The sequence below is a fragment of the Homalodisca vitripennis genome, chromosome 7 (assembly GCF_021130785.1).
Source record: "Homalodisca vitripennis isolate AUS2020 chromosome 7, UT_GWSS_2.1, whole genome shotgun sequence".
NCBI classification, from domain to species: domain Eukaryota; kingdom Metazoa; phylum Arthropoda; class Insecta; order Hemiptera; family Cicadellidae; genus Homalodisca; species Homalodisca vitripennis.
In genome coordinates, this window is record NC_060213.1 from 82,200,603 (window position 1) to 82,228,558 (window position 27,956).

Here is a 27,956-nt window from a genome sequence, read left to right on the forward strand (position 1 = left end):
TATCTTGTGACATGTCAATGAGTGCCATTTTAAAGATCTATAGAATAGACAAAGACATGAATAAAACATCTCTACGACGTTCCTAGCAAAGGTTATTGTTAACTATTAACAATGAAAGCAGCTATAAATTGTATTACTTACTACAATTTTGTTACTTCTGAAGTATGAGTAACAACATAATTTTTGTATATACAACCGGACTCACCAAACCCACAAAACCTAAAAATCCCATTACTTTTTGAACACACCTAGGTATTATACAGATAGTTATGAATATATTACAAAATCCACACCAATGAAGCAATAAAAGTTTTATTGTATTTTTTATTGTGACCTAATTCATACACAGGCATCTATTGTGTTCGTTATCTGTGGCATACATTTTAAAAATTAACTTATGAATAACAACAAATGGTGTAGGAAATAAAATCAACTTCATAAAGGATAATAAAAACTTTAATTAACCCATGTTTTACGGTCTGCGACCAAAAGTCTGAGCTGTTGTTGGTTGGATGAGCTGGAGACCACCAATGTTGCTGAACTCCTGCAACAAAAATGTTACCGTTAAGTTAACAAATACACAAAGAAAACAATACACAAACATGGTGTTTGTGTCACAAAAGTACCATAAAAAATCAACTGAGAATGAGTAACAGCACTCTAATGGCAGCAACTGACACACAATGGGCGGTGTGAATAAAAACGAGTACGACGAGTATTTACTTACAAGTAAAATGTAACAAGTATTTAAACCCCGAGTAAAACCGATGTGAATAAAGCGTCGAGTTTACTTTGTAACCGTGTACTCGCCAACCCGAGGGTATACTAGCAAGTATTTACTCGCGAGACAACTGACTGCACAAGAAAGACAAGTAAATACTTGTAGCGCCACACAGACTACATGCATCCTCTCCTGTTGTAACTTGGTCTGTTTTTCGCCTAAATCGACTCCCCGTCATTACTCACAAGTCAGTTGTCGTTACCGTTTGTTTTTGTCCTCTTGCAGCTATGAATGAAAGTGGTGTGACTTCCAGTTGTGACAATAGGGCTATTTTTGTAGCGTTTATTGAAAGACTTTAGTGTTGTGCTAAATAAATCCATGTTGCCTAAAGTTGCATTTGCTAAAGAGATGGCATGGGGATGTTTAGCCGACCAGTTTTCGAAAAAACGTTGGGAAGCAAACTAGTGTTGGACAGTTAAAAAAGCTATTTGAACAATATGAAAACCGCAGTCAAGAAAAAAACTGATGTCAACGCAAACAGGAAATAAACCAATAACATTGTTGTCATGGGAGGCAGATTTCCTAAAAATTTCCGAGTCAAACGAGAACCCAATTTATTGCAAAATACCTGGGGCTTCATGCGTTGGATTGGGAACAAGTTCTACGTCGCCATTGCCTGAACTTAATGAGGAGAATGAGAATAGTGAAGACGAAGATGACCCCGTTGACATGTTAGCATCAAACCAGTCCATCACACCAGTGACTTGCAAACGTTAATAGCGATGCGACGAAGTTGAAAAAAAATAAGAAATTGAAACTCTCAGCTGAAACTGAAGAGAGACGTCAAAGTTGACAACTGGTGAGCTGCAGCGTTTATTATTACTTGAACAAATTAAGCTAACAAGACTTCTGGCTGAACGTGAACAAATGATGATAACGGAGTTGAACCTAAGAGCTGCACAACGAACGGAGTCCGTTGAAAAAACGCGTTGTGGTTGAAGAAGACGATGTCTTAAAGGAATTTTTGTTGTTGAAATAAATTGTATCCTGTTTAATAAATTGTATCCTGTTTCCTTTCCTAAAATATTCCTTTTCTGTAAAAAAAAAAAAAATAAAAAAATAAAATAAAAACTAAAAAAATAATAAAATAAATAAAAAACAAAAATAAATAAGTATATGATGTACGTCACATGTGCGCCTATACGTGATGTAGGTATGAAACCAAACGGCTTGGTTAAATGCGTAACGTAGGCGCATTCCCAGGCCCATGGTCTGAGCAGACGGAACTGCGCCCTAGGAGCGCTAAAGATCAAAGAATCGTAGTGCTTGTGATGGCTCGGCCCCGCCCCGCCCCCCCAGCGTCTGGCCTGACCACGGACCGTGGAAACGCGCCTTACGCAGCTGTACGCAGTTTGTCAGGTATGGCATGACCGGTGGAGGGCTCATAGGATGGTGGTATATTATGCGCATTTGCTTTTCCAGCAGGCCATGTTAAACCTGACATATTGTAGGCCCACACACACACATGCGCACATGTGACATACTTAAAAAAGATATATTTTAGTTTTTTTATACTTTTTTATTACTTTGTTATTTTATTTTTTCACATATGGGATTGGAATTGGAGTAAGTAAAGGAAATAGGATTAAATTTATTTCCATGTCAAAAATGTGTATTTATATAATCAGATTATTACTAATTTTATAATCGTTTTTGCTGACCACGTCCGTCTATTTCTAATTTCATTCCGATCTAAATTATATACAGGTACATTTTCTTCAGCCACATCATTTTCGATTTCGTCTTCCAATTCCCAAGCATCATTCAAATGTTTTGCTACATTGTGAAAGCACTGCACAAACTTATTACTAAATTGGGAACATTTTTGACTGCTATTCTAACTTGGCTGGATAGTATGGGAAAACGACGTTTCATCTGGCCAAAAAACTCGTTCAATGATGACTCTTTCCCTGAGCATGGGTCAAATTGTAATTTCCGCTCACGAGCATTTCTTGGTTCGTCATAAGGAGTCAGTAACCAAGGAGTAATTCCATATACGCTATCACCAAGGAGACAAAACATCACCATCATATCGGCGCACCACGTCCTGAATTCCACTCACTCGCCAAATCCTGCCATCATGTACACTCCCTGGCCATTGAGCGTCCACACTTGTAATTTTTTCATTAGCGTCACAAGTCATCTGAATGTTTATTGTTGTTTTTCCTTTTCTGTTCACATACTCGTCGCCGAATTCCGAAGGTTTCATAATATGCAACGTGAGTGCAATCTATAGCACCAATGACAGTCGGAATGCGAAATTTTGATGCCCAATCTGCCTTGGCCTGATCCATATCTTCAATAGTGCTTGGAAATTTAATCCAATCTTCAGACTTCGACACTATTTTAATCCAATACACTTGAAAATGTTCTGCTGACGGTACTTCTTTCAACCCCCATGTCGTTGGCAACACCACTTTGGAATCCTGGTTCACTAACGTATCTTAGAAAAATTTCCATTTTTTTCCGTGCAGTTAATCCTCCACCTCTTCCATCAGTATTTTGATCAAGAAAGTGCGAAGTGAGAAAATCTACGTTTCGCTCTCAAACCGTAGTAGTCCCTTAGATAGATCGGGACTTATATCACGCCGGTCTCTATAACGTTTCACACCACGCAGGTTCATAAATGCAGCCATCTTTCGTGTACAAGTACGACTGCAAGTCTGGGGTCGGGTTTGACTTGCAAATGGACGAGTATTTACTTGCTACAGAAGTATTTACTTGCGTTTATTCACACAAAAATTGGCATTTTTCGGTGGTATACTAGCCTATCAAGTATTTACTCACGAGCAAGAGTAAATACTTGTTTTATTCACTTCAATTTTTGCGTTTACTTGTCATTTTAAAATGTTTCAAGTATTTACTTGTCCTACTCGTTTTTATTCACACCGCCCAATAGCCAGCTACCTGGTGCTGTACCGAGTTTGTTTGAGTTATGTTATGTGTATTTAGAGTGAACTTTCATGTTTCTAAATTACTAAAATATATTTGTCTGTAGACAAAAGAAACAATCAAATTTAATCAACACCTAAATGTAAGTTTTCCTTATTCATTCAAATTTTGAATAAATTGCAATTATTATTAATAATCATCATGTACGAGCCACAGTACAGAGTGGCCACATACAGTACGACAGTTTTCTAAAATAACTTACAATCTTCTAACGTGTAACATGGATTGGCTGAGCATTAGTGAAGCCTATCCTTAGAGGACTGGAAAAATTTCATTTCATTTTTTCCACACAAAACCTCGATAAATAACTGTCCTATATATAGACTTGCAATTTTGCATGCAACTTCATTCGAGTTTGATGATGGTGCATGCCACTCTATGGCACATAAGACAAGTTGTAACTATTATAACAATAAGAGTTGCAGAGTAAACAAATTTGTAAACAAAATGAATAAAATTATATGACATTTTAACAAGTGACATAGCAACACATATAGCCTATCTGTTAGATATGTCAAGAAAATTTCATCTGCCACATCCAAATTTACACAAAGCTTCATTTCCACATAGACAGGAATGAGTTCATGATGGTGCATGTCCAACCATGGGATTTGGCTGTGAGTCGTTGTAGCCTATCGCTCAGTAAACATGATACAATTTCTCTTTTGTATGTCGGAGGATGTAAAAATTTCTTTTCTGTATGATTGTAATATGTTTATAGAAAGGGTGTACTGAAATTTTGATAAATTACACAAGCCATCATAAGACCAGACTATTAAGTCAGGACACAATCCAGAGATTTGGTGTAACCAATCCTTCTCTGATTCTTCATAAGGGTCTGCGGAAAAACAAAAAACACCATGTCTGGATATGCCTTTTTTTTCTGCTAGATCGTGTTTCAAGGAAACAATATCTAAACATCTTTTTCATATTTTCTTAAATAGGTTCTCATGAAAAGTAAAACCATGATATGAACTAAATCAATTATGTTATTAACTCCACATTACTGGGTTATCTTTATATTAGTATAAAGAATATTCAACTAAACCCCTTTTTTTAGTTATTTTATTGCCATAAACATGTTATGGTATTCAAACCGTCATCAGTGTACATTAACCTCTAAATAAATAATGAAAAACTAAATATACACATGTGAACCATTTAAACAGATGTTGAATTTATATAACAATAATAATGACAGTAATTTTGATTAGTATCAGAACTAAATCGAATTTAACACCTTCCCTGCGGTTCTACACTAAAATGATCTTGAAAACCCTCATCTGATTCTGCACCAAAAGGTGTGATTGTTGCCTCAGTCAACGTGTAAATTAAAATGTACATAAACAATTCCACAAAAGAACAAAAACAATGCCATATTCATGTTTGTTGTTAAGTAATGTATTAATCTGTAACTAAAAGATAAAACAACTGTTACATACAATATAATAATTATATTCTGGTATTAGGTCTACCCATTTTAGAATTCCTATCCCATACTGCTTCTGAGAGCAGCAGAACAAATAAGTAAGAAGTCCAAAAATTATTTACAAATGTAATTTTGGTAACTCCATTTTCATCAAGCAATTTTATTTAAATGTCAAATCTAAGTTCGCACAATAACATCTTGTCATTTATTTTGGAGATAATAATACTTTAACTGATAACCAAACTTAGCCAATCACTGTAGACACCCTTTATAATTGAAATTCTGCCAATGTTTGAAACTCTGAGAACGTATCATGATTTCTCGTAATAGTGTTTCAGGTGAATATACAGAACAAAAATTCAGAACTAGATGAAACAGAAACATTTGTTATTTGTAAGTTTTAACGGCTAAATATTACTAAACTTCCAACTGAGGCAAGAAATCAATTGTTTAAAAAACTTAGAAACTACATGGGAACCATGGCAATAAAGTAGAGTTACTACTGTAAACAGCCACTGTTAAAGTGACACCAATTCCACTGATGTGACGAGTTCCCCTGGGAATGCTCCGTTTGTACAAACATTCGCTCGCTTTGTATACAAAAAGGACTTGTTATCCAAATGAATTAGAAAACACACCGGCTGTTACATTTCCTTCAATGTTCAGTATAAAGGGAGGGCTGTTACTGAAATTACTGTTTGAATTAGTGATACTATACCCCGGGCAATTGGCAATTTTACCTTGATGGCAGATTGAAACTGAATTACACATTACAAAACATACTGGAAGGAATGTTAGAATTGCTATAACTATAAAGCTTACTTCTATTTACAAAACAGTACCCTACACTTTAAGTAACACTTTTAATTATATTCAATAACTTTCATATGCATTATAAAAAAAACACACAGAACTAGTTGATTTTTAATTATCTATTCAACATCCTACATAGATCACAACAGATAATAACATTTTTTAACTTTAACCCTGGAACTAATATGGTTGTCATGATACATTGATTTCAAAGATTTTGTTCATACTTTTAAACATTTTTAAGAAATTTATGTTTGACAAAACCTATTGTTTAATCATTATGAAATAGAGAATACATAATTTTTTAAATAAAAGATAAACATATTTTTCCCCTTGGGGAAATTTATAGCAAAAAAAATAGTAGTAGCAAATAGTGAAATAAATAGTTAATGCTAGTTTAATTCAAAAATACTGAATTTTAAGGTTTATATAACTGTTATTTATAATACAATGCATAGTATTACAAAAAGCGTATTAAAACTCATTTTGTTGTGTATACATAATTGGTAGAAAAAGAAAGATTTGTATTCAGATTTACTTAACGTAGCAATTTTTGCTTTCGAAATGAGAGAAGCTGTTCCAACAAAAACAACACGGTTGTAGAAATGTTCAAAAGAAAGAAAAAACTTGTTTGGTATATTTGTTTATCAAACTAAAGACAATCTTTTTAAACCTAAGGCATGAAGACAATTTTGCCAAGGAACAATTAGCATGCACTTAAGAGACTTAAAAGAATTCTGTTTTTTCTAAAGTTTAAGGAATCTTTTTCTTGGAAGAAGAAATAATAAACAGAACCTTTTTAAAAAAGGTCTACCAGTAGTGGTGGGTGGAGGTACATTAAAAGTTTTAATTGTTGTTATTTTAAAACCAAATAATACTTTTTAATTTTTAGTATTATGTTCTAGCTAACACTTTAAAAGTTTGAAGATGAACCTGTGTAATTTTTTATTGTTTCCTGCACAAGGAATAAAAATTGTTTTTACATAACGGAAAGGATACATCTTGATATAGAATACTGGCCATTACTTGTACTAATAATTATTATTATCCCAATTCTGCTATCCAAATTCCTCTACACTTAACTAACAATCAATCATAAGAAGACAGAAATGCTCACCAGGATCTTCAACATATCCTTTGTTTCAGGGTCAACTTCAATGACGTCCTGTTCTAGGGCAGAGACCTCAGGCACATAGTTGTCCCTCCTCTCCCTCTCCTCCTCCTGCAGTTTGATGGAAATGCCCCGCACTTGAGAGTGACGCAGGCGCTTCATCAGGTGGGTTACAAACCTGTTGAACATTGCATTTGTAAGATTATATAGCATTATCTCAGTTCAACATAAAGAGGCAATATTTTCCCTAACAGCCACAATGCAGCAAGTTTGTCCTGTAGAAACACTGATTATTCTCTTTCATGCCAGGGAGAAGTTAAAATGAATTACACATAGAATAAATATGAGGTAACTGTGTAATCTTGTAATTATAACGTCTACAGAACTGTTCACTTCTTTTTAGGCCCAAATGATGTGTCAGTCACACAGTTATTCTTTGTAGTGTCCTGAACAAAATCAATACTGAAATTTAATATGACCACTGGATTTAAAACATCATACTTCACTATTTCAATTTTATTATCTAAACATCTGTTCTTCAAATAGTTGGAGAAGTCAACATAAACAGTTTAACGTTCACAGCTTAGGCGTAGTTTAAAGTTCACAGCTTAGGTGTAACACGTCCGGAACATAATTTTGTATTATCTTATCTATAACTAATTTTTGTAAATGAATACAAGGTTAATCAATGGTAACACATTATTACTATAGTTTAACCTTTCCCATGTGTGTCACGAGGAATGCCGCATGGTAAAAACTATTCCACATGCAGCAAATGTTGCGATTAGAGTTTTCTGTCATTCATTGTAAACAGTAGTTCGTAAAACTGATTATAAAACATTAACTGACCGGCAGACAATAGCTGAGCTCTATTCATTGTTTTGTTTTTGGCCACCTGTTACTGTTCCAAAACCGGATGCGATAACAACCGAAAGCCATTTTGCCCTGTACACTGGCACGTTTGACTGCATTTTCCATGTGGGGATGATAATAGTGGAGTTTTAAAAATATGCACAAAAATTCTATTCCTATATCGAATTGTATGTAATATATTACATCTCAATATTGTTTACAGTTGTAGATTACAACTTTAATCGAGATTTTAATTTTGTTTCCTAAAAATGATAATTTTTTTCTGTTTTCAGTGAATTGGCAAATTCCATGTTTTGTTTCCTTATACATTAAGTATAACTAAATTTTTGAAGTTAATTGCAAGCTAGAGAGAAATAAGAAAATTTATTTCCAGCACTCTAAGACTTGACATAATTTCAAAACAACACAATCCAAATATTGAATCAGTAAAATTCACAAAAGGATTCAAATAATATACCAAGATGTGATTAAAAATCTTATAAAGTAGCTGGTCTGAAACGGATTGTTGGTCAACATATGCTGTGGTAGTAAATGCATCCTTTGTATCTATAATCAAAGTATATAGCATGGCGGTAATGGTGTTACGTGACTTGCACTTTGTAGTAAGCTCTAGTGGTAATCTTGTTTAATCTATTGCAGTGGTTCTTGTTCGTGTGACTATCTCAAAGTCTGTATCTAGCCAAACCAAACTCCATAATCTAAACTTATCATATATAGCATGGTGGTAATGGTGTTACGTGACTTGCACTTTGTAGTAAGCTCTGGTGGCAATCTTGTTTAATCTATTGCAGTGGTTCTTGTTCGTGTGACTATCTCAAAGTCTGTATTTAGCCAAACCAAACTCCATAATCTAAACTTATCATGAACTCTTGAGCAAATTAGGATATACAGTGCCAAAAACTGTGATGCACAGTAAAATACACTGTTAATACCTTAACATTTTATTTCTGAAGAGACAGCATTACTGATTATTTATTGTACTAATTATGTATGACCATTCTTACTGCTGTATACAGGATCACCACTCACTGTATAACTAACTTAAGCATAAAATATTCACCACCCAATGTATGACTGCCATAATCACAAAATATTCACCACTCACTACATGACTGTCATAAGCATAAAAGATAACACTTTTTCCAGACCTGCTTTCATCAGTGCAGAATATAAAAGGGTTGCAATACAATCAGTCACAGACACAATGTTTCATACATTATCACAGCAATACCTAGGACGGGACACCTAATCCACCAGTAAAACCAAGAAAAATGTCTATGGACTTATCTCCTGAGCACAAAGGACATCAGAAAACAGGAGCTTACAAATCTAATTGGTTTTTGCAGAAGCCTACAGATTTGAGGGTTAAACACAAGGCACAAAATGTTCTTTTAGAACCACGTGCAGAGTCCTCGATTCTTCCCTCATAAAAAGCAATAAAAATAGTCTACCACAAATGGCCGTAACATTAAAAAAGCTTGTACACAGAACATTCCTCCTTGGGTACCACAGCTATCATAAAGTACCAAACTAAATCATAGACAATAAACCCAGCTATTGCAACTTTCCTAATGTTACTTTACAACACATAAAAATGAGATTAAGAAGGTAAATTAAGAGGAGACGGAGAACTTTCAAATACACCCGGTGTTGTCAAAGGGTCTTCCATTAAGATCATCTTTTGTTCTTTATCTCATCAAGATTCAAGATCCCAATCCTCCTGTTTGACTCAACATTCAAGTCCTTGCCAAGGTAAGAGCACTCCCAAAATGTTGATATCCAAGAAATAAACATAACTTCAATCAAAGTGAAAGCGGGAGTTTTAAAGTGTACTTAAAGCCAATCGCCTTGCACTTATGCCACGTGATTGACCAGATTAATTATTATGAAGCTCCATTCTGACTAGGTAAGGAAGAGAAAATGGTCAGAAAGTAAAGAATTGATTAACTGACTTAATCACAAACCCACTATTGGGGCATAGTCCTGAAAAACAACATGCGCCTAAAGACAAAACAAAATTTAACAACATAACCCTCAGCCTAACCATGATTTTCACGCCATATTGATACAAATCAATTATAGCTAGAACATTTGAAATCTAATTGTTTAGCAATGTAAATTTGGCTAGTGCATGTACTAAAACTAGATATATATATATTGTGCTATAACACAATGCAGATTAACAACTAGCTACATTTTGTATTGTTTTGCAGCGATAACGTACAAGCGGGCCCACTCCAGTAAAGCTGCTTTCATTACTTGAGAAACAGAAACTTGCTACAATTACAACATTAATTCAATTGGAGAAGAAAACCTGCACAACCAACAATATTTAATTTTTACTGATGAAACAAAATATAATTGGATGAATAATAAACGCTAATTGATTTGCAGGGTTCGCTGGACCAAAAGTAATCACTGATAGTCAGTGAACCATAAGTGAATATTTGCAATGTTTCACTCTCAAGTTATTCCACACACAAAACTACCACTGACTGGATGGATCTTTTTACAGATTTTATTGCGACACAAAATTATATTTTAATACATTTTCTTTCATGAAACTTATTTTATATATTGGTGAAATAACAAAAACAAAAGCATGTACTGAAAGAAACCATTGTCATTGAATTAAGGATTTTGCGAATATACAGTAATAGTATGTATTATCTATGTCCTTGCCTCAATGAAAAATTAAACAACGTGAGAAAGAGAATGTTTGGTTTCACATTGTAAAACAACAATAAACTTCACACACTGTAAAACAGTGGTTCCATACTTTTTGTTGAGGAATCATGGGAGATGTAATATAAAAATATGATTAATACGCTTCCAAACTTTTTTAATTTTTCTTGTAAATTGTTTACTTTCTGAATATTTAAATAATGAAGTAATAAGTTTCTAATTATTCTTCTAAATTATCAATAATAACAATATTTAAAATCAAGAAACAATCAATTTTATCATAGGTTGTGTACGTACAGCTTTAAAAAGATCCAGTGTTATAGGTCCAAAAATTGGCAAATAAAAAGTAAAAATGAAAACCAATCAAAGTAAAATTTAGTTATAATTGTACTGACAGAGCCAAGCAAATTAATAAAGAAAATTTATGAAATAACTAAAAACTAAGCAGACAAATAATGACGTCAAACAAAAGGGTGGGCTTGTTTTCTGTTTAAATAGTATAGTTCTTCCAGTCTAGTGAGCCACAGGCCTATGTGAGGACCTTATATGAACAAAATAAAATCATACACCACAAGATGGGCAGTGCCGATAAAAAGCACCAGTCACAGACAGAGTTTTCTAAGTATTGGGACATATTTATAGCTAAAACACGTGAATGGCTTAAAACAAAGTCTTTTTTCCATTGACTTTTGAAAGAAAATTGATCAAATCTGCATGATATAAACTGCAGTATGAGTGCATTCAACTGTTACTGAGTAATATTGAATAATTCGTGGATAAATACAATCTTATAATAACTAGAAGGTTTCAGATCTCCAAACCTCTTAGGTACTGCTTTGACTGTTAAAGCTGAATCAAACTTCTCACACTTATGTGGCTGCTTACCACAAGTGGACACATCAAATGTATCTAGTTGTTTCTATGATGGTACATTATCGGGAACAGCATGTGAATTCATAAGATTTTGTCAGATTATGGTCTTACTATCCAGAGAAATTATTTTCATTTTACTTTTAAAGCTCCAAAAACTATTAACCCTAGAACTGGCGGTCATTTCATCCTGTAGTGTCGGGCTGTTTTGGAGCTTCGCGCAAGGTTTTTTTAAAAAAATTATTAAAAATATAAAATAAAAGCAATATAAATAAGAGTATATATTTTTGTGTTCAGAATTAAACGTAGAATTGCACTATATTGTAAAATTAACCATCAAAAATTTTCTAATAAACACTTTTTTTAATCAAATATAAAATTTACGAAAAATATTTCTTAAATTTGGGGGGGGACCATACCTAGCAAATGAAGTTATAGTGAGAAATATTTATAAGTGAGATAGCCATTCTGTGTCAAATTTTATCTAGTTTCAGAAAAACATAAACATTATACACATTTATGAAAGCATCATAAAGCTATAGAACAAAAAGCAGCGATGTGTATAAATTCTGAAAATCGGGTGTACACGTAAGACTTTGGTAAAACAAGTTTTGCTAATACATTTATCTATGAATACATGTTATTTTGCATATTTTATTACTTAGAATAAAATAGAATATACAGTAGTAATGAAATAATTACCATAAATTATTTTTTGAAAAGTAAAAAAAGTTAAATTTTGCCATTATTCAAAAATTTTGCGAAAAATTTTCATTCAGCAAAATATAAAATAGTTTCTAAAGCTTGTACTATATCAAAATTTATAAATTTATGGTTTATAAGTAATAGGAAATATTATGTAGTTAGAAAACTATAAATATAACTAAAGATATTGAAAAAATATAGAATAACCCAAACAGTTATTAATTTTTTATATATAACCAAAGAAATTACAGGAAATATATATTTTATTGTGAAAACTATCTATTTACCAAAAATAAATAGTTACTTCAGAGCTAAAAGAGTGCTATAAATAACGTTTAGTAAGTGAAAACAATAACAAACTATGTGAAATGAATTTTAGCCAAGTCATTTTGCCATAGCCTACACAAAGCCGGTAATTTCTCAAACATATTTCAGTAAATAGAAATTGATTTATTCTAAAATATATATGTTTACACTACTACGACATCAAACAACACACACTACACATTAAATACGACACTAAAACACGCGTAAAACTATTAAAACTTACAAATATCCACAGCTCGGCATGAAAGTGATACAGAACGGCAGCGGCAATATGGCGGTCACAACAAACGGCGTCGCGTTTTCTTTTACGTTCAAAATAACAAGCTTGCTACGTCATAACCATAATACAAAGAGGAATAAAACTCATCTGTTCCTTAGCATTTTTCTTCCCGAATCCAATGGTGCATGAATTATATCGATACGTTACCGGAGTATATTATAAAAAAGTAATTATACGAGGGAATGTTTGATCGACAAAGTTTTGACGGTTAACACCACAAAAGCGGCATTAACCGACATAATTATGTCGATTAACAGTTCTAGGGTTAAAATAGTTGCACGATGTTAGGGATGAGAAAATCTAGTAAAAAACTTTTAAGAATGATTTTGTTACAAACAAATAATATTCATTATAAATTAATTTTCTGTACACAAAATTGCAATCTGTTATTTTTTTTATTTTTTTTCAGGAAATATGTTTAATATACCTCATTGATTTTACACATCAGTAAAACTAAAAGCCATCTGTATAACACACCAAACAATGTCTGAAACAGTAATAAAACATACTGTACAGCACAAAAAAGTAACTACAACAGTAAAGAGTTAACAAACACGAATTTCCAATCCCCCAGTGCTCTATAAATTTATACCTCGTGTTGAAGAAATATAACAAACACAATTTGGAGTTCAGGCTATAAAAACGTGTTGTGTTTTGTGTAGTACAGTGATAAAACACAATAACACTGGGATAACGACAAACATTACATAAAGCAAGGCTGTAGGTAATTACCGTACATCAGTTTTTGTCGTCCACATCACCGCGACGCGACTGTTGTAGCTGACGTGAATGATAATTACATAGTTGCTGTTTGAATTTATATTCCAAATTTGCATTCGAGTTTCATTAACACAGACTGATGATGTCTGGTCCAATTAAAATTAAAACACTCCACTCTTGTCGCGATGTGAAAAGTCCTCATTAAACAGCACTCCAACAGCCCCCTCCCTCTTAACATGTACAGCTGTTTATGTAATGTCCCAGCCCGAGTGCAGGAAAATAATGCATGTTTTCATTGATTAAATCTAGCTATACAATTCTCTTACAATTGTTATTTTAATTAGAACCGAATAATGATTTTTTTTATATATATTTCACTTCATTACAGTCCAATTAACTTGTCACTCTTAAAATAGTTGTTAATAACTTGTATTTTATCACTCAACAAACCAAAAATTACATATCACAACCCTGAGTTATTATACAAAGCAAGTCAGGCTGATAACACAATTTTTGTTTTGTTGGTTAAGTTTAAACATTTTTTTTTTTTTTTTTTATTCCATTGCTAGTGCAAAGATAAATCAATATAAGTTTATAATACATTTAATTGTATTTGTGCCGTAAGTTAATTTTTTTTCAAACACATATGTTGTAGTTATGTGTATTTATTTGTACATGGATGATTCAGACCATTTCACACATAAGTTTTAATTTAACATGGGAACCGTAATATATAACGACAAAACTTAACATGAATGAATCAATAATTAACAAAAAATACCATATTAATTGATATAAGGACAATTTAAGTGAGTGTATTTATTTCAAGCCTGTTTCTTGTAAAAGATCAATGGCAATACAATTCTTGATTCTAATGATGTATTTGTAATGTTGATTTTAAATGTGTAAGACTGTGTTATGTAGACATTTCACGGACCTGCCACACCAGCAACTTTATTTGTCTTTCAACCACCTTCTCGCTTTCACAGAAGATATCACTCACGGTGGCCACACAAAACATATTTTCAAATTCCTGAGCTTTTCCCGGTTTTCCCAGTTGAAAATTTCTGACTTTCTAGTCTATTTTCAAACCAAATAAAAAACTGTAATACTGTATTCAACCCTTACACTGAGTTCAATGTTTACGGTTTATTGTCACCAGCTGTATTTGCAAGAAATGCCACAAAGCTCTAGAATTTTGTCACTAGTGAAATTCGGTGATGATTTATCGCTATTATCTATTTTAAGCTCTAGTTTTTATCCCAGTGTCTTTCAATGTATCGACGAATCATTATGTATACCTAATAACTTTCCTTTCTGTGATGTTTTGAAAATACACATATACAATACGGAATAAACAAAGATAACAAATAAATACCAACACAGCAGAAGTGAATAGAAAAAACAATGAAGGATAAAAGCACAAGGTAGTAACAAATGAAAAACATCTCTCAAAATAGTATCTACCAGTAACAAATCATAAATGCCTGAGAGAGCTAAAAAATAAAAAATATAAATACACTAACCATAATATTCTAGGTATGAATACTATTATTTTTAAATCTATAGAACAACAGCGCTTAAACTGCACTATTTTCACAAAGAAATGAGGAACAGCTAATTATACTAAATTACCTCTGTTGTGCTGTCAGAGGTAGCAATGACTGTCAACCACAGAGATTCAGTATCAACCAACAACTGAATCTCTCTGTGGTTAACTGAATCTGTGGTTAACAAATTCCCAGTGGACATGAAATACCCCATTTGTATGTCCCTACATCAAGAAGAAGAGCTAATCTAGTAAAGGTAAGCCTGCTCTTCCTAACCTGTCAAAATTGTCATGTTAACCCTTCGCACACCGCTAATAAATCCATTGATTTCCCTATAACGCCAAGACATCAATAAAATATATTTTTCTTTAACACGTTGACTGCTGACGGCAAATACATGTAGATTGCCCCAGAACCTAAAGTCTAATATTTATTAATACACTTACCATTTGCTATCAGAGGCTGATTTATGGGCAGATAATAACGTCTGTGATCCAAAATGGCGGATTACATGACGTCATAGATTGACCCGCGGATCCGCGGGGTCAGCACGCGGAAAGAGTTTTGTCGCACAGAGCGCGACTAAAAAGTCTAATAACGCGAGTGGCTACCGTAAAAACAATCCAATTTGAAACTATTTCATTATATAGTGCAAAACAAAAACAAATAAAACTATATACAATATTTACAAGGTCTTGAGGGCATGGCTTTTACTGCTGGCCTCTGTGATGTATGTCAAAACAATTGACAGCACAAAGTCCTGGTTTACCTGGACAAACAGAACATGTATATGTTGTCATCATTCTTTTCATTCTTGTAGCATACCCTACAATCTTTACGTTTTCTGTCACCCTTTTTATCCCGTTCTTCATTTTGTACAAGTTTGTGGGTTGGGTTTCTTGGCGGAGTAATGAGAGGAGCTTGCTGCTTTGGGGGTAAAAGACTCCCATCAAAATAAAAAACCAGTCAATCGGTGAACCATTACCTGGTACATCTACTAGCAATCTATTGTTTCCGGTGAAAGGGATCTGTCTTAGTCCATTTGTATTATTAGCCCATGAAGGGTTTATTACAATATCTTCACTATCACTACCCGAACTGTCAACAGCAGTGTTTCCACTGGATTCACTATCCACATCTGATGCTTCATCGTCAGTAGCACTATTTTCTGTAGCACGGTTGGCAGACATGGTGAAATGCGATATAAAACTTGTATAATACAATAGTACAATGTCACTACACATAAATAAACAACTCACTAAGAACGCATCACTTGCACATGCTAAAAACGCGGGAAACAGAAACGAAGTACAAGTCAAGGTCAACTCGGAACCACACGCCACGCTCAACGAGTACGAACCGTCCCGGCCGAGAGCTGGGCTCACACTGAGCAATAGTCGAGACTATGGCAACGCCCCGCGGATCTGCGTGGCGCGCACTGCTACGCCGCCGCTTACCACGCGGATCCGCGGGGCCCGCACTGAACGTGTTAAGTTCATAGTTATTTTTTTATTATAAATACGTTATAAACGCAAACAAATATTAAACAGGGAATTTTAGTTAAAATTAGCATATTTATTGATAAAAATCTAAAAATAACAATTTACCATACTGTGAATTTAATCTAAATTCAAATTCTTGGTACAAATTAATAAAACTGATAAATTACATAAACTACTAGTTATTAGAGCATTTCCTTATCTAAGGTTTCACAGATAAGGTCTACCATCTATCTTTATCATCTGGACAGACAAGGGATGTATTTGGTTATGGCTCTGTAGGACACACAGAACAGAAGAGCAATATGGAGCACTAGACAAAGGGCACCCCCTCCCCCTGCCATGAGTAAAGGTCACCTATAAATACTTCCTTATCAACCATTATGCACAGAGCATATGCATTGCACCAGCCATTTCGAAGGTTTTTTTAAAAAAAACTAAAAAAAACTCTCCAAGAGACAGAATGTGTAACATAGGATATACTCGTGTTTGGCGTTTTGGTTAAAGTCTACCATTCTGATATATCCGTCTACAGCATGGGAAGGGTTAAAGCCATTTGCGTGGGAGGGGCAAATGGTTTTTTGCCCCTCTTTAATCATACATTTCAGAATCATCACTCAATTGTTTAGGTCAACAATGTGTACATGTCACTAAACATGTATAACTCAACTTTACTAATAAGAAAGTTTACAACAGTAACCTGTTAACTATTTTTTGTAAGCTTTACTTAGAACAATCGCAATAGTAAAGTAGTAACATTGTTTCAATTCAGTAGTTGGGAATGCAGAGACTTAAATATCCAACAAATATACAAAAGAACATAAAAATATATGTTTGGGGGTAAAAATAGGAGTTCTACCTGTTTCAATTGAATAAAAATAAATGTTGAAATGTTTATAAAGAACTTCGTAAATTGCTTTTAGAAAATAAAAAATCTTTCAAAAAAGCCTATTTTGTTAACAGTGTTGTGATTTTGTAATACTTAACTTGTCAATAATTACTATATATTTAAGGCTTATACATAAATGTATTTAAAAGGTATGAAAATTGATTAAATTACTTTATCATATAAAAAGAAAGTAACTTTAGTGTTCATTAGTAAAATATTCTGTTTATTATTCCATATGGTTGTATGGTATTTCATTTTGTCTAACACCTTCAATGATTGCTTTTAACCCTTTTAAGCCCGGCCATTATATCAAGTGTAGTTCCAAAATTCCCAAGCCATTTTAGAAAAAATATACGAGTTTTATAAACAACTCATAACTAGGCTATTTTGTAAGTTATCAAGCTATCTCCATTTTTGTTTTACTTCTTATTAAATTTAGTTTACAGAAATATGAAAAAACTAAATACAGTAGAGTCCCGTTAATCCGACCTAATTGGGACCGACCCCTATTCGGATTATGTGATTGTTCGGATTAGCCAGAATTACAGAAAAATACGGTTTTAAAACTTGAGAATGGGTCTATTTTGTTATATAATTATCAACATTGTTTATTAAAACATGTTTTATGACTGTTGCATTGTATTTCTTGGCAAATAAACGTGTTTGCGAATACTAAGCACATTTACCGTATTTAGTGTGAGAGTTCTATTGTTAAGCAATGTGAGTCATCCAATAAACTCTCTTCAATGCGACAAAAGACAATAACTGAATTTATGTCTTTTAACAATTAATATTATACTCAATAATAATATCAGTACTATACGTCCAATTTTTTGTTTGATTTCACTTCTTAATACAGTAATATAACTCATAGTTAACCTATAAGTTTCAATTTGGTACTGTATTTAACTTCATTATTGCACTGTACCGTACACAACTTGTCTTAATAAAATACTGTATGTCAATTTAATTAAAGTTTTCTTTGTTTATGTATGAAATGATGCACCCATTTTCATTTTTTAAGTAATTAGTTCCTATAACTGTTCATTATCGTTATAAATAATTCCTCCTGGACCTGTTCGGATTAACCGACGTTCAGATTACACGTGTTCGGATTAGCGGGACTCCACTGTATGTAGTATCTTGAATTTTTTTTCATATTTATACACATAAAATAAAGTAAAATTTTAAGTTTGTTGATAAAAATCATACAGCAAAAAATGTTTTTATACATGATCATATATTCATTTTACGTCAAATTTAGTTTTTAATCTAAGGAAACAAAAATTATAGACCTATTTTATTTACATGTAAGGTCGTGTCATTTTTCTTTCTTGCCATTTCTGTGCGATAAATGTAACACAAGCTTTGAAATTCATGGTAACATAAAACCAGTTATTTCTGATAAAGAAATTAAAAGTGGTTAATAGTATATGTTTAAAAAAAACTTTTTAAAACAATGTTTACATCAGTAATGTCAAGATAGCTATCACTCAAAAATCATTGTCACTGCCCACACCTACGCCATTTACAGCAAAATTACTAATTGGCGTGTTTTCACTTACGAAAGACTTTGAATGATTCCTTTAACTAATTTTAAAATTAAATAAATCCCACATCCACACCATTTGCAGCAAAACTACTAATTGGTGTGTTTTCACTTACGAAAGACTTTGAACGATTCCTTTTACTAATTTTAAAATTAAATAAATAACAAACTAAAACTTACTGTAGTATTTTATACCGTTTTAACCCAAATGAAACAAGGTAGAATATTCACAACACAGTGAAAGAGGGCTGAGATAATCAGTGAGCTGAGATGAATTGCAATTTCTCATTTACAGACTGACAAAATACCAAGTCAAACCTTAACAAACTAATATATTTCAATACAATTGATCTTTGTACAACAGTCTGGAATTTAAAAGCATTTGGTAAAATAGGTAACCAGCAAAATAATAAAAAGTGCACGTCCTCACTACACGGGCAACGGGAGTTAACACCATTTTTACAATGTCCATAATATATGGACATCAGGGTTAAACTGGTTAATCGGTGTCACCACAGAATTGCCAAATGGCACATGCCGAAAAATATTGGATTTAAACAAACTAAACTACATTGAAAAAATATTTTTAGCCATATGAGATTGCATATTTTCAGCATTCAATGTGTTAAAAGAATAACATTTGCTACCTACATGTAATAAAGATATAATAAGTACTAGTGAAATATTAACTTTTATTTTTTTGTTAGATAAAATGTTTCTTTTGTTTCCTTCAAAATGCATGTATTAATGCACGTTTTACATCTCTCATTACAGAATACATAGTCTTCTTAAATGAGGAAAAAACAATATTAGTAAAAGGCCTAAAATTGTTAACTGGTAATGCACAAATTACACAATTCTTTTTGAAAACATCAAATAACCTAAAATATTTATATATTGGAATAGATCTGGACATTAACTTTAAACAGTTTCACACATAGCAGAGATTTAGTACTAAAGTTAGTCTACTAAATAGTAAGGCCAAACCTTGTTTGTTGGAATTTTTCATCATACCTCTTAGACAGAAAGTAAATTACAAGAATCGGAAATAACTTTATCAAACTACTAGGCTTCTCAGACCTTTATAATATAATTTCTTATTAGGAGTAACAAGGCAATTTTAACTATGGCCCCAAAATATACCCAGATTTACAAGGCAAACTTGACTATGGCACCAGAAATACAATTCAGTCGAACTAGAAGTGCTCCTACATGCATATGATATTAGTCACAAGATCGTGAAGCCTGTTGCCTGTGCTTTAGTTAGAGAACACAATTCATAGTCCTGAAAAACCTCATTGACACTGTAGAACATACAAAACATTTACTTTTGCGAATCAATTTTTATAAGACAGAATTTGCAAAGAAGAAGCAGACTTAACAATGGTGCCAAATAGACTTATTGCATGACATTACCATCGAGAAAAAAAATAGAAAATGGTTTACAAAGCAATGCATTATTTGAAGGTCAGAATTACAGTTCAATTACAAGGTTCTCAATGACTCAAAACATTCATTTGCCTATAACATTTATGAATAAACAACACACAATATAGCTTACCCAGCAATCTTGTTACGAAGAGGTTTTGTGGGAATGATAGCGATTTCTTCACATATCCTCTTGTTGGTGTGAAAGTCCAGCGTGAGCCGAGTGTAATACTTCTCGATGATCTCACGTGCTGCCTTCTTGACTGTCTTCGTCCGTACGCGACCCTGAAAAACAGAAAATCCAAATTTAATTTAATGTGTAATAACAATTAACGAGACTAGTGTTTTAATAAACCAAGTAGAATGCAAACTTTCTTTAGTAACAGTGTTACAGGGAACCCGTTAGTTTTTTTCCTACAGCTTACTTTAACAACCAATGTTCCAAAGAGGTGTGCCTAGAAAAAAAAAACTGATAATATTGGGGAGCAACAGAGCAAACGTAATAAGGGTGAATATCATGGTTGGACACATGACTCCCTCCTCCCACCATTCCCCGAGTTTCATCTGGCTCCTGTACTTATTCTATATACCCATAGCACCATAAGCAGTTAACATTTTTTCTGTATCGGAATAATGTTGAGTATCCAGAAAGAACAGTATGAAACCACAAATTTCTTTTCAAACTTTAAAAATCTGCAAATGAAACAATTGTAATGTTACAAGTGAACAATGACGACTGTTTAACAACAACAGTATTCGAGTGGTTTAAACGATTTAAAAATGATCGCAAAGACAAAAATCAAACTTCCAGTGTATGATGATTGTTTTTTGAAACCAAAAGGATCATGCACATGGATTGGGTTCCAGATGAACAGACAGTGAATCAGAATTACTACATAAGCATCCTGACTACCCTATGTGAACGAGTTGGAGAAAATGGAACAATTTATAGAAAAACTTGTCATGGATCTTCCACCAGGACAATGCTCCAGCTCACAAAGCCTTGTCAGTGAAGATATGTATTGCATGAATAATTCTTAATGTTGCATAAAGATGATTCATTGACGCTTTCGGCCAAACACAACATGTCTGTCTACAATGATCTACCCTACTCACCCCCTGACTGTGACTTTTTTTGTTCCTTAAAGTCAAGTCACCTTTAAAAGGAATAAGATTCGATACTGTTAAAGTAGTAAAAGAAAAAAATCATAGAAACCATTAATAGGTTAATTTTCCGGCCAGGAAAATTCAGATGATATTATCCTTCTTTCAGTTCATGAGGATGAGCGACAGGAAAGTTACATTTGACTTTTGTAAACATAGAAATACTGCATTAGATATAGGTCAGGTTGACTCTTGTCCCAAAGATTATTGATAGACCTGTAATAGGCTTGTAGAGGCTCATAACTACTACCTCAACGGATTAATAGTTTCCAGGACTGTACAGTTATAGTTAATCATTGATGGACAAAAATAAAAAAACAATATAAGTCGCCAATTATTGCTTTGTAAACTAGCTGATGTAATATAGATGTCAAATATGCGTCACTTTTAGAGTTCAAAAAGAATTAAACAACCTTTACTAACAAAGTTGGGCGTTTATCATAATAAAAATTGTTTTATGCAATTATTAATGAATCACCTTTGTAAAACTTAAATTCTTCAAGATAAGACACACTCAATCTAGTATATCTTCTAATAAAGTTAGACATTTTTTGGTAAGATGAAACAGAAATGTACATTTCAGGTAGCAATACAAAACACTTTTACTTCTTTTAGGCAATCGGTTTTGACCTCTCAGAATTAAGACAAAATTGGGTACTTTGGGATTATACCGACCACACCAGTATGAAGAACACAAAAATAGAAATTTATAGAAACAAACATGATAGAACGAAAAAACAACTCTTCAATTACAAAATTACAAACTTACAAGCATTTCCAGGTATTGTGATCGGTATTGTTGTCGCTGTTATCTTATCTTTCTCGAGAATCCTGATTACGGCAGGCCGCGCGGCATCACGTGATTTGCACGGTACATCGTTGCCTTTCCATTACAATTCAATTTATATTTCTGATTAGCCCCTCTAGAATTTGATATTTTACTGATAGGTACTATCTCGAGGGATGTTTTTCTTTCGTCGACATCAGCGCGGGGCAGCACCGAAGGTGCTGCCGAAGCCCGCGCTGATGGCCGGAGGCACTCGCATTTTGGGTGGCGGAATGTGATCAAGAATAAAAACAAGTTTTGAGTGTTTTTTTAATAAAAAGTTTAGTTTGGTAAATGTTTGTTTTTGTTGAATTTTTGTGTTTGGAGAAATGTAGAGGTAAAACACGGAAGTACAACAAAGCGATGCACCAGCTGAACGGGCGGCGAGACTCTGCAATCACGTTATCTACTAGACGCTCGACTTTGACCTCTGTCTGAGGATGGGGAGGGGTTTGCGATAAGACAATTCCTGTTTTATATTGACGAAATATTGTTCTACGCTAATCTAGTAATCAGTAGAAACGAAATGTGAAATAACGATTCATGTCTGGGTGTGGTCGGTATAATCCCAAAGTACCCAAAATTGTTTTTAAGCAAATACATGTACATTTTTATTTGTCAAGTATTAAAAAGGTTTCATAGTTGCAGATAGAACTGACTCAGTTCATTGGTGATCTAGGAAGTTAATGATAATTAATGGGTAGATTTAATTTTTGGTTAAAACAAATTAAGGATAATGTTTACTAATGTCTGCTAATGGCCGGAGGCAATTCCATTCAATTACTAGTTACTTTTTAATTTCTTTTTAGTTTTATTCCCAGTCTTTCCTAAATGTAGCCTAATTGTTTTCTATTTTATTTAATTATTTCCAAAGCATTTTCCGTTTGAAAAACTGTTTTCTTTTTTATTTAATTATTTCCAAAGCATTTTCCGTTTGAAAACTGTTTTCTTTTTTATTTAATTATTTCCAAAGCATTTTCCGTTTGAAAACTGTTTTCTTTTTTATTTAACTATTTCCAAAGCATTTGTTTGCTACGTCAAAGCAAAGTCGTTTGAAAACTAACAAATATTCTGAAGTAAATAAAGTAAACATTTACCCAAATAAAACACTCGAGTACCGTAGCAAGCATACATATTTAGGACTGAGTGGAATTTGTTCTTTAATTATGGTGGTATCTATAATATACAAAGATTTACATTGGAGGAAGTTTTGAATTAAGCTACACTAGCCTATTTGTTTGAAATCTAGTTTTTCCAGCTTACACTGATGATTGGAGATATTTGTGTTAGTTTTATATCTGTCTAAATAAACAAAAAACGTCTTTCAATAGGGCACCAAAATTAAGTGACACACAGTTGTTGTTAATGTTGCTGAATGATAAAAAGGATCAAAGTCATCATTACCAATTAATGGCATAATGCAGGAAACAGTCAAATGAGTCCTGTGTGACAGCATGTCCAATACATATGGGTAAAAGTGTAAATATATCGTTATATTGCGTAATTGAATGAATCATTGAAATAACCATCCAGATTGGTGCACTAACATGGTCTGAGCTTGAATTTAGGAATTATCTTGCGGGAAGTTTTTCTTTTTGTGCTAGTAGTGTGGGATGGCACCTAACAAAGCACCAGAGCCCACACTTATAGCCAGGGGCACTTGCAATCAGTACTGTCTCATGCTATATCATTCAATGCACTCGTGGCACCACCCCACAATGCAGACAAAAAAGAGAAATACTCAATATAGTATGTAAAAATCAAGCTTAGATCACGTGAATGCATCAACCCCTCTTCAGGTTAAACGAGATGAGAAGCAAACTGGCACGTGGACAATGGACCTTCTTATTGCTTGGCAATGTTAGCTATTAACGACAAGCAGACCCGGATTTATATAGCTTATTACAATCATCGATACTGTGTCTATCGAATAACAGAACTATCAATCGATATCAATGTAACTAAATTTAAATGTTTTAAATTAATAGAAATAGTTGAAACAATTACTATTACAATTATTATTAGTGTCATAAGTAATAAAGGAACCCTAACCGTAAGTTAAATCAAACAATAAAATTTAAAATCATAATAAAGAAAACGTAATAACAAAACACATTGAAACTGAGAAAGATAAAGTAAATCATTTGTTGGTGTAATTTTGTATCTTTTTTTTAGAGAACTGCTTGTTCTATTGTGCTAGAATATAAAAATTTGTGTACAGTTTGAGAACATCATTTATGTTCAAATTAATTACTATTTAAGATTGATTGCCAAGTATAATATCAATGGTTATGATAATAAAATATCGTTTGGTAAATTATAATAAATATCAATAGACTAACTTAATTGATGGTATTAGAGTTAACACGTCGTGGTAGTTAAGTAATGGACACCATGATTATGCACAAAGCAGTGAAGGCTAGTATACTAGGGAATTGTTGGTGCTGTACTAAGCTGTTCTGATCATAGAATACACCGATAAGCTATCAGGAGTAAATAACGCTCAAAACATAGATAACAAGAAACACAGGCCATAAAGTTAACTACAAAATGAAATGAAATAGTGATGTGGAGACTTTAGTAAGCGGCCTACACTCGTTATTCAACTGATATTATCGAACAATTCGATATATTATCCAACTTAAAAATCGTAATCAATAAAAGTTATAACAAATTACAGTTACAAGAAGAATCTCGTACGTTACAATTTTTAAAACATAAATTTTACAATAACATTACAAAACTAACTAGCCTATGGCCTTGACTTAGATAAAAAAAGAAAACTTACAATATTTATAACTTGCTCAGCTTAATATCAATAAGTAACCGCTTTTGTGAAATGGAGAAAGAATTCTCCCCATTTGTTATCAGAAGCCAAAAACCCACATGTTGAAGCCAATTAAACAAATCTCATCACTTGTGAGAAATATCTTAACTTACATACTTTCCTCATATTCATCTCCAATTACTATAACTAACAAGTTGAAATCATACGCCAAGTTACATCAATTGTAATATAGAGTTATCCTACGAATAAAAACAATCTACCCATTCGATAATAGCAATTGAATAACGAGTGTAGGCCGATTATTAAAGTCTACCCGGTGCTGCCCTTCGAAGATACCCCGCGCTGATAACTGAAAGCACTTGTATCAGGCCGATATGAACTTTTATTCTTAGATCAAAATGAACAAAAAGTCTTTTAGTAGAGACAAATTTCCTTAATTTTAGTATTATCATGAATGCATTGGTACAGAAAACACGAGTACACCTACAATGTTCATGGTTTAGAGCAAACATGATAGGTGGTATCAATTTACAAAATCGTGACCATGGAAAGGTATGTTCATTTTTTTTTCCTGAAAACTACAATTTTTCCTGAAAACAATAGTGAAGAAAAAATTCGTCGGCAACGAAAATCAAAGGAGTTACGATTTTTTGAAATCCTCTGAAAACTCTGTTTTTGACAGTACCTCTGGCAATTTTACTGAAATGATGACGTTAATCCTGTCAACGATGCCTGCCCGCTGCGCAGTGCTGCGCACTGCTTGCTCTTTTAGAAAAAAAATTAACTCGAGCTTGCAAAAGTCGAATCCCAGATCACGTGATGCCCCTGATCCTTAACCCTTCAAGTGTTGTTCGACAAAATTTTGTCGGTTATTTTCCATCTTTAATGCAATAATGCCCGAAAGGCATCAATATAATACAATGATATACTTTCCCCCCAGTTTATATGCACCTGTGATAATAACACTTGGCTATAAATGCCCAACCCATGAAAAAAAGTCCATTTTTCATGGTCACGGTATTGTAAATAAATACCTGATAGGTTTATATAGACCCTATACAATCTGGATTTGGCTTGAAATGGCCTAGCCTAAACCAAATGATATTAGTACAAGAAAATGACAAAAGATAGGCAACTGTGTATAAATAAAGTACTTCATTTTATATAATTGTTTGCTTATTAAACAGACATACTACCATAAACACTATCCCAAATGAAATCTAGTCAATAAATCATATGAAAATATAGGCCTATGAAAAAGTCTGATTAAAATACATGTATTACACATAGCCCTATAGCAGAACAAACCGCGTATTCCAGTTCAAAACATACAACATTAAAAACAAACCATTTTGAAGTAAATCCAAATATTGAAAATTATTGAGTCAACCAAGGAAGGCAAGCCTATAGGTTATGTATGTAATTCCATTACAAAATGTGGTCAAAGTAGCAGATTTCTCCCTAGCAATGTTAATTATGTTTAACAGAATAATAAAAATTAAAAATATAACAAAATTTTTGTCAGATTTCTTTAAAATAGCAGGATTATTTTACTAAACTTATCTAACAAAATACTCACCATGGTGCTGACAAACCGGAAACCTGCGCTCAAAGACTCCAAACTCCAAAGAGCAACAATAAAATGGAATGTCAAAGACCCAACTCTGAAACACATAAGAAAAAGAACAGGCAGGAAGTTTAGTGTTTTGAATTGAAGCACCAAAGAGTATAAAAGCACTGTTTACATTATAAATATATACTATCCGTAAACGCTACATGAATAATGGGTAAAATTGAGATGAGAAATGCACGGTTAGTCATTTATTTAGTACACATTAAGTTAGTAATTAATTGTCTCACCAGAAACAGACGTCAAAACATTTCATTATTCTATTTAAATTTTAAATTAAAAAGCAAGAAAATGTCACAATCTATGCAATCAACTGTTCAACAATTTAATTTTAAATTTCATGGTGGGATTAAATTATTTAATTCTCATTACGTAGTCAATTTAAACATTAATACGTTACTAAATTACGTAATGACATTTAGCGAATATCCAATCCAAAATCTCTTGATTTTGTTAACATTATTATAAGTAATTTATTAAATAGTATTATATATTTAGATTATAAAAATAGTTACATTTACAAGAACATTATTCCTAAATGTTCTTATTCAGAAAACAATGTTTGGCCTTCTTTAAAGAAGTTCTGTTAAAGAATCTATTTTTCTTAAAAATCTATTTTTTGTTTGTGAAAATCTATTGTTTTTGCAAATTTGACGCATTCAAGTATTGTCTTATTTATATAGAGCTCTTTGTAAGAGTAGTTAAGGCTTAACAATCATGACAAAGTCCGTATCAAGCTTAATAGAGCTTAAGATTTATTTATTTATTATTTTATTTATTTATTGTATCAACGGTCCACAACCATTTCCTTTCATATAAACAAATTATGACTCAGAATATTTGATACTACTTTTAATTATATTATATCAATGAGAATTTTACAGATAGTCCTAAATCAAGTGACAGATACATTGATAAGAATATCAAAAAACGACTAAAAATCCATAACAATAAGAGTAAATTAATAAACAAAAAAGCAACATAACAAATGGACATAATTTACGATCAGTTTTAGGAGAACTTTCCACCTTTTGAATTTCTGTTAAGTGGCCCTTTATGGCGCACACCAAGTCTTTATTCTTGACTC

The 27,956-nt window shown here is 32.9% G+C and overlaps 1 protein-coding gene across 1 annotated transcript; it reads right to left on the reverse strand.

The window, feature by feature from the left end:
- Positions 1-438: 438 nt before the first annotated feature.
- Positions 439-26,931, reverse strand: LOC124365995 (40S ribosomal protein S17). The gene is made up of 4 exons (XM_046822166.1): positions 26,819-26,931; positions 20,595-20,746; positions 7,093-7,264; positions 439-544 (listed from the first exon to the last, which is right to left on the reverse strand). Exons 1-4 carry the CDS (start codon positions 26,912-26,914, stop codon positions 473-475), a joined length of 492 nt encoding a protein of 163 aa, XP_046678122.1. The 5' UTR covers positions 26,915-26,931; the 3' UTR covers positions 439-472.
- Between the last annotated feature and the right edge of the window lie 1,025 nt (positions 26,932-27,956).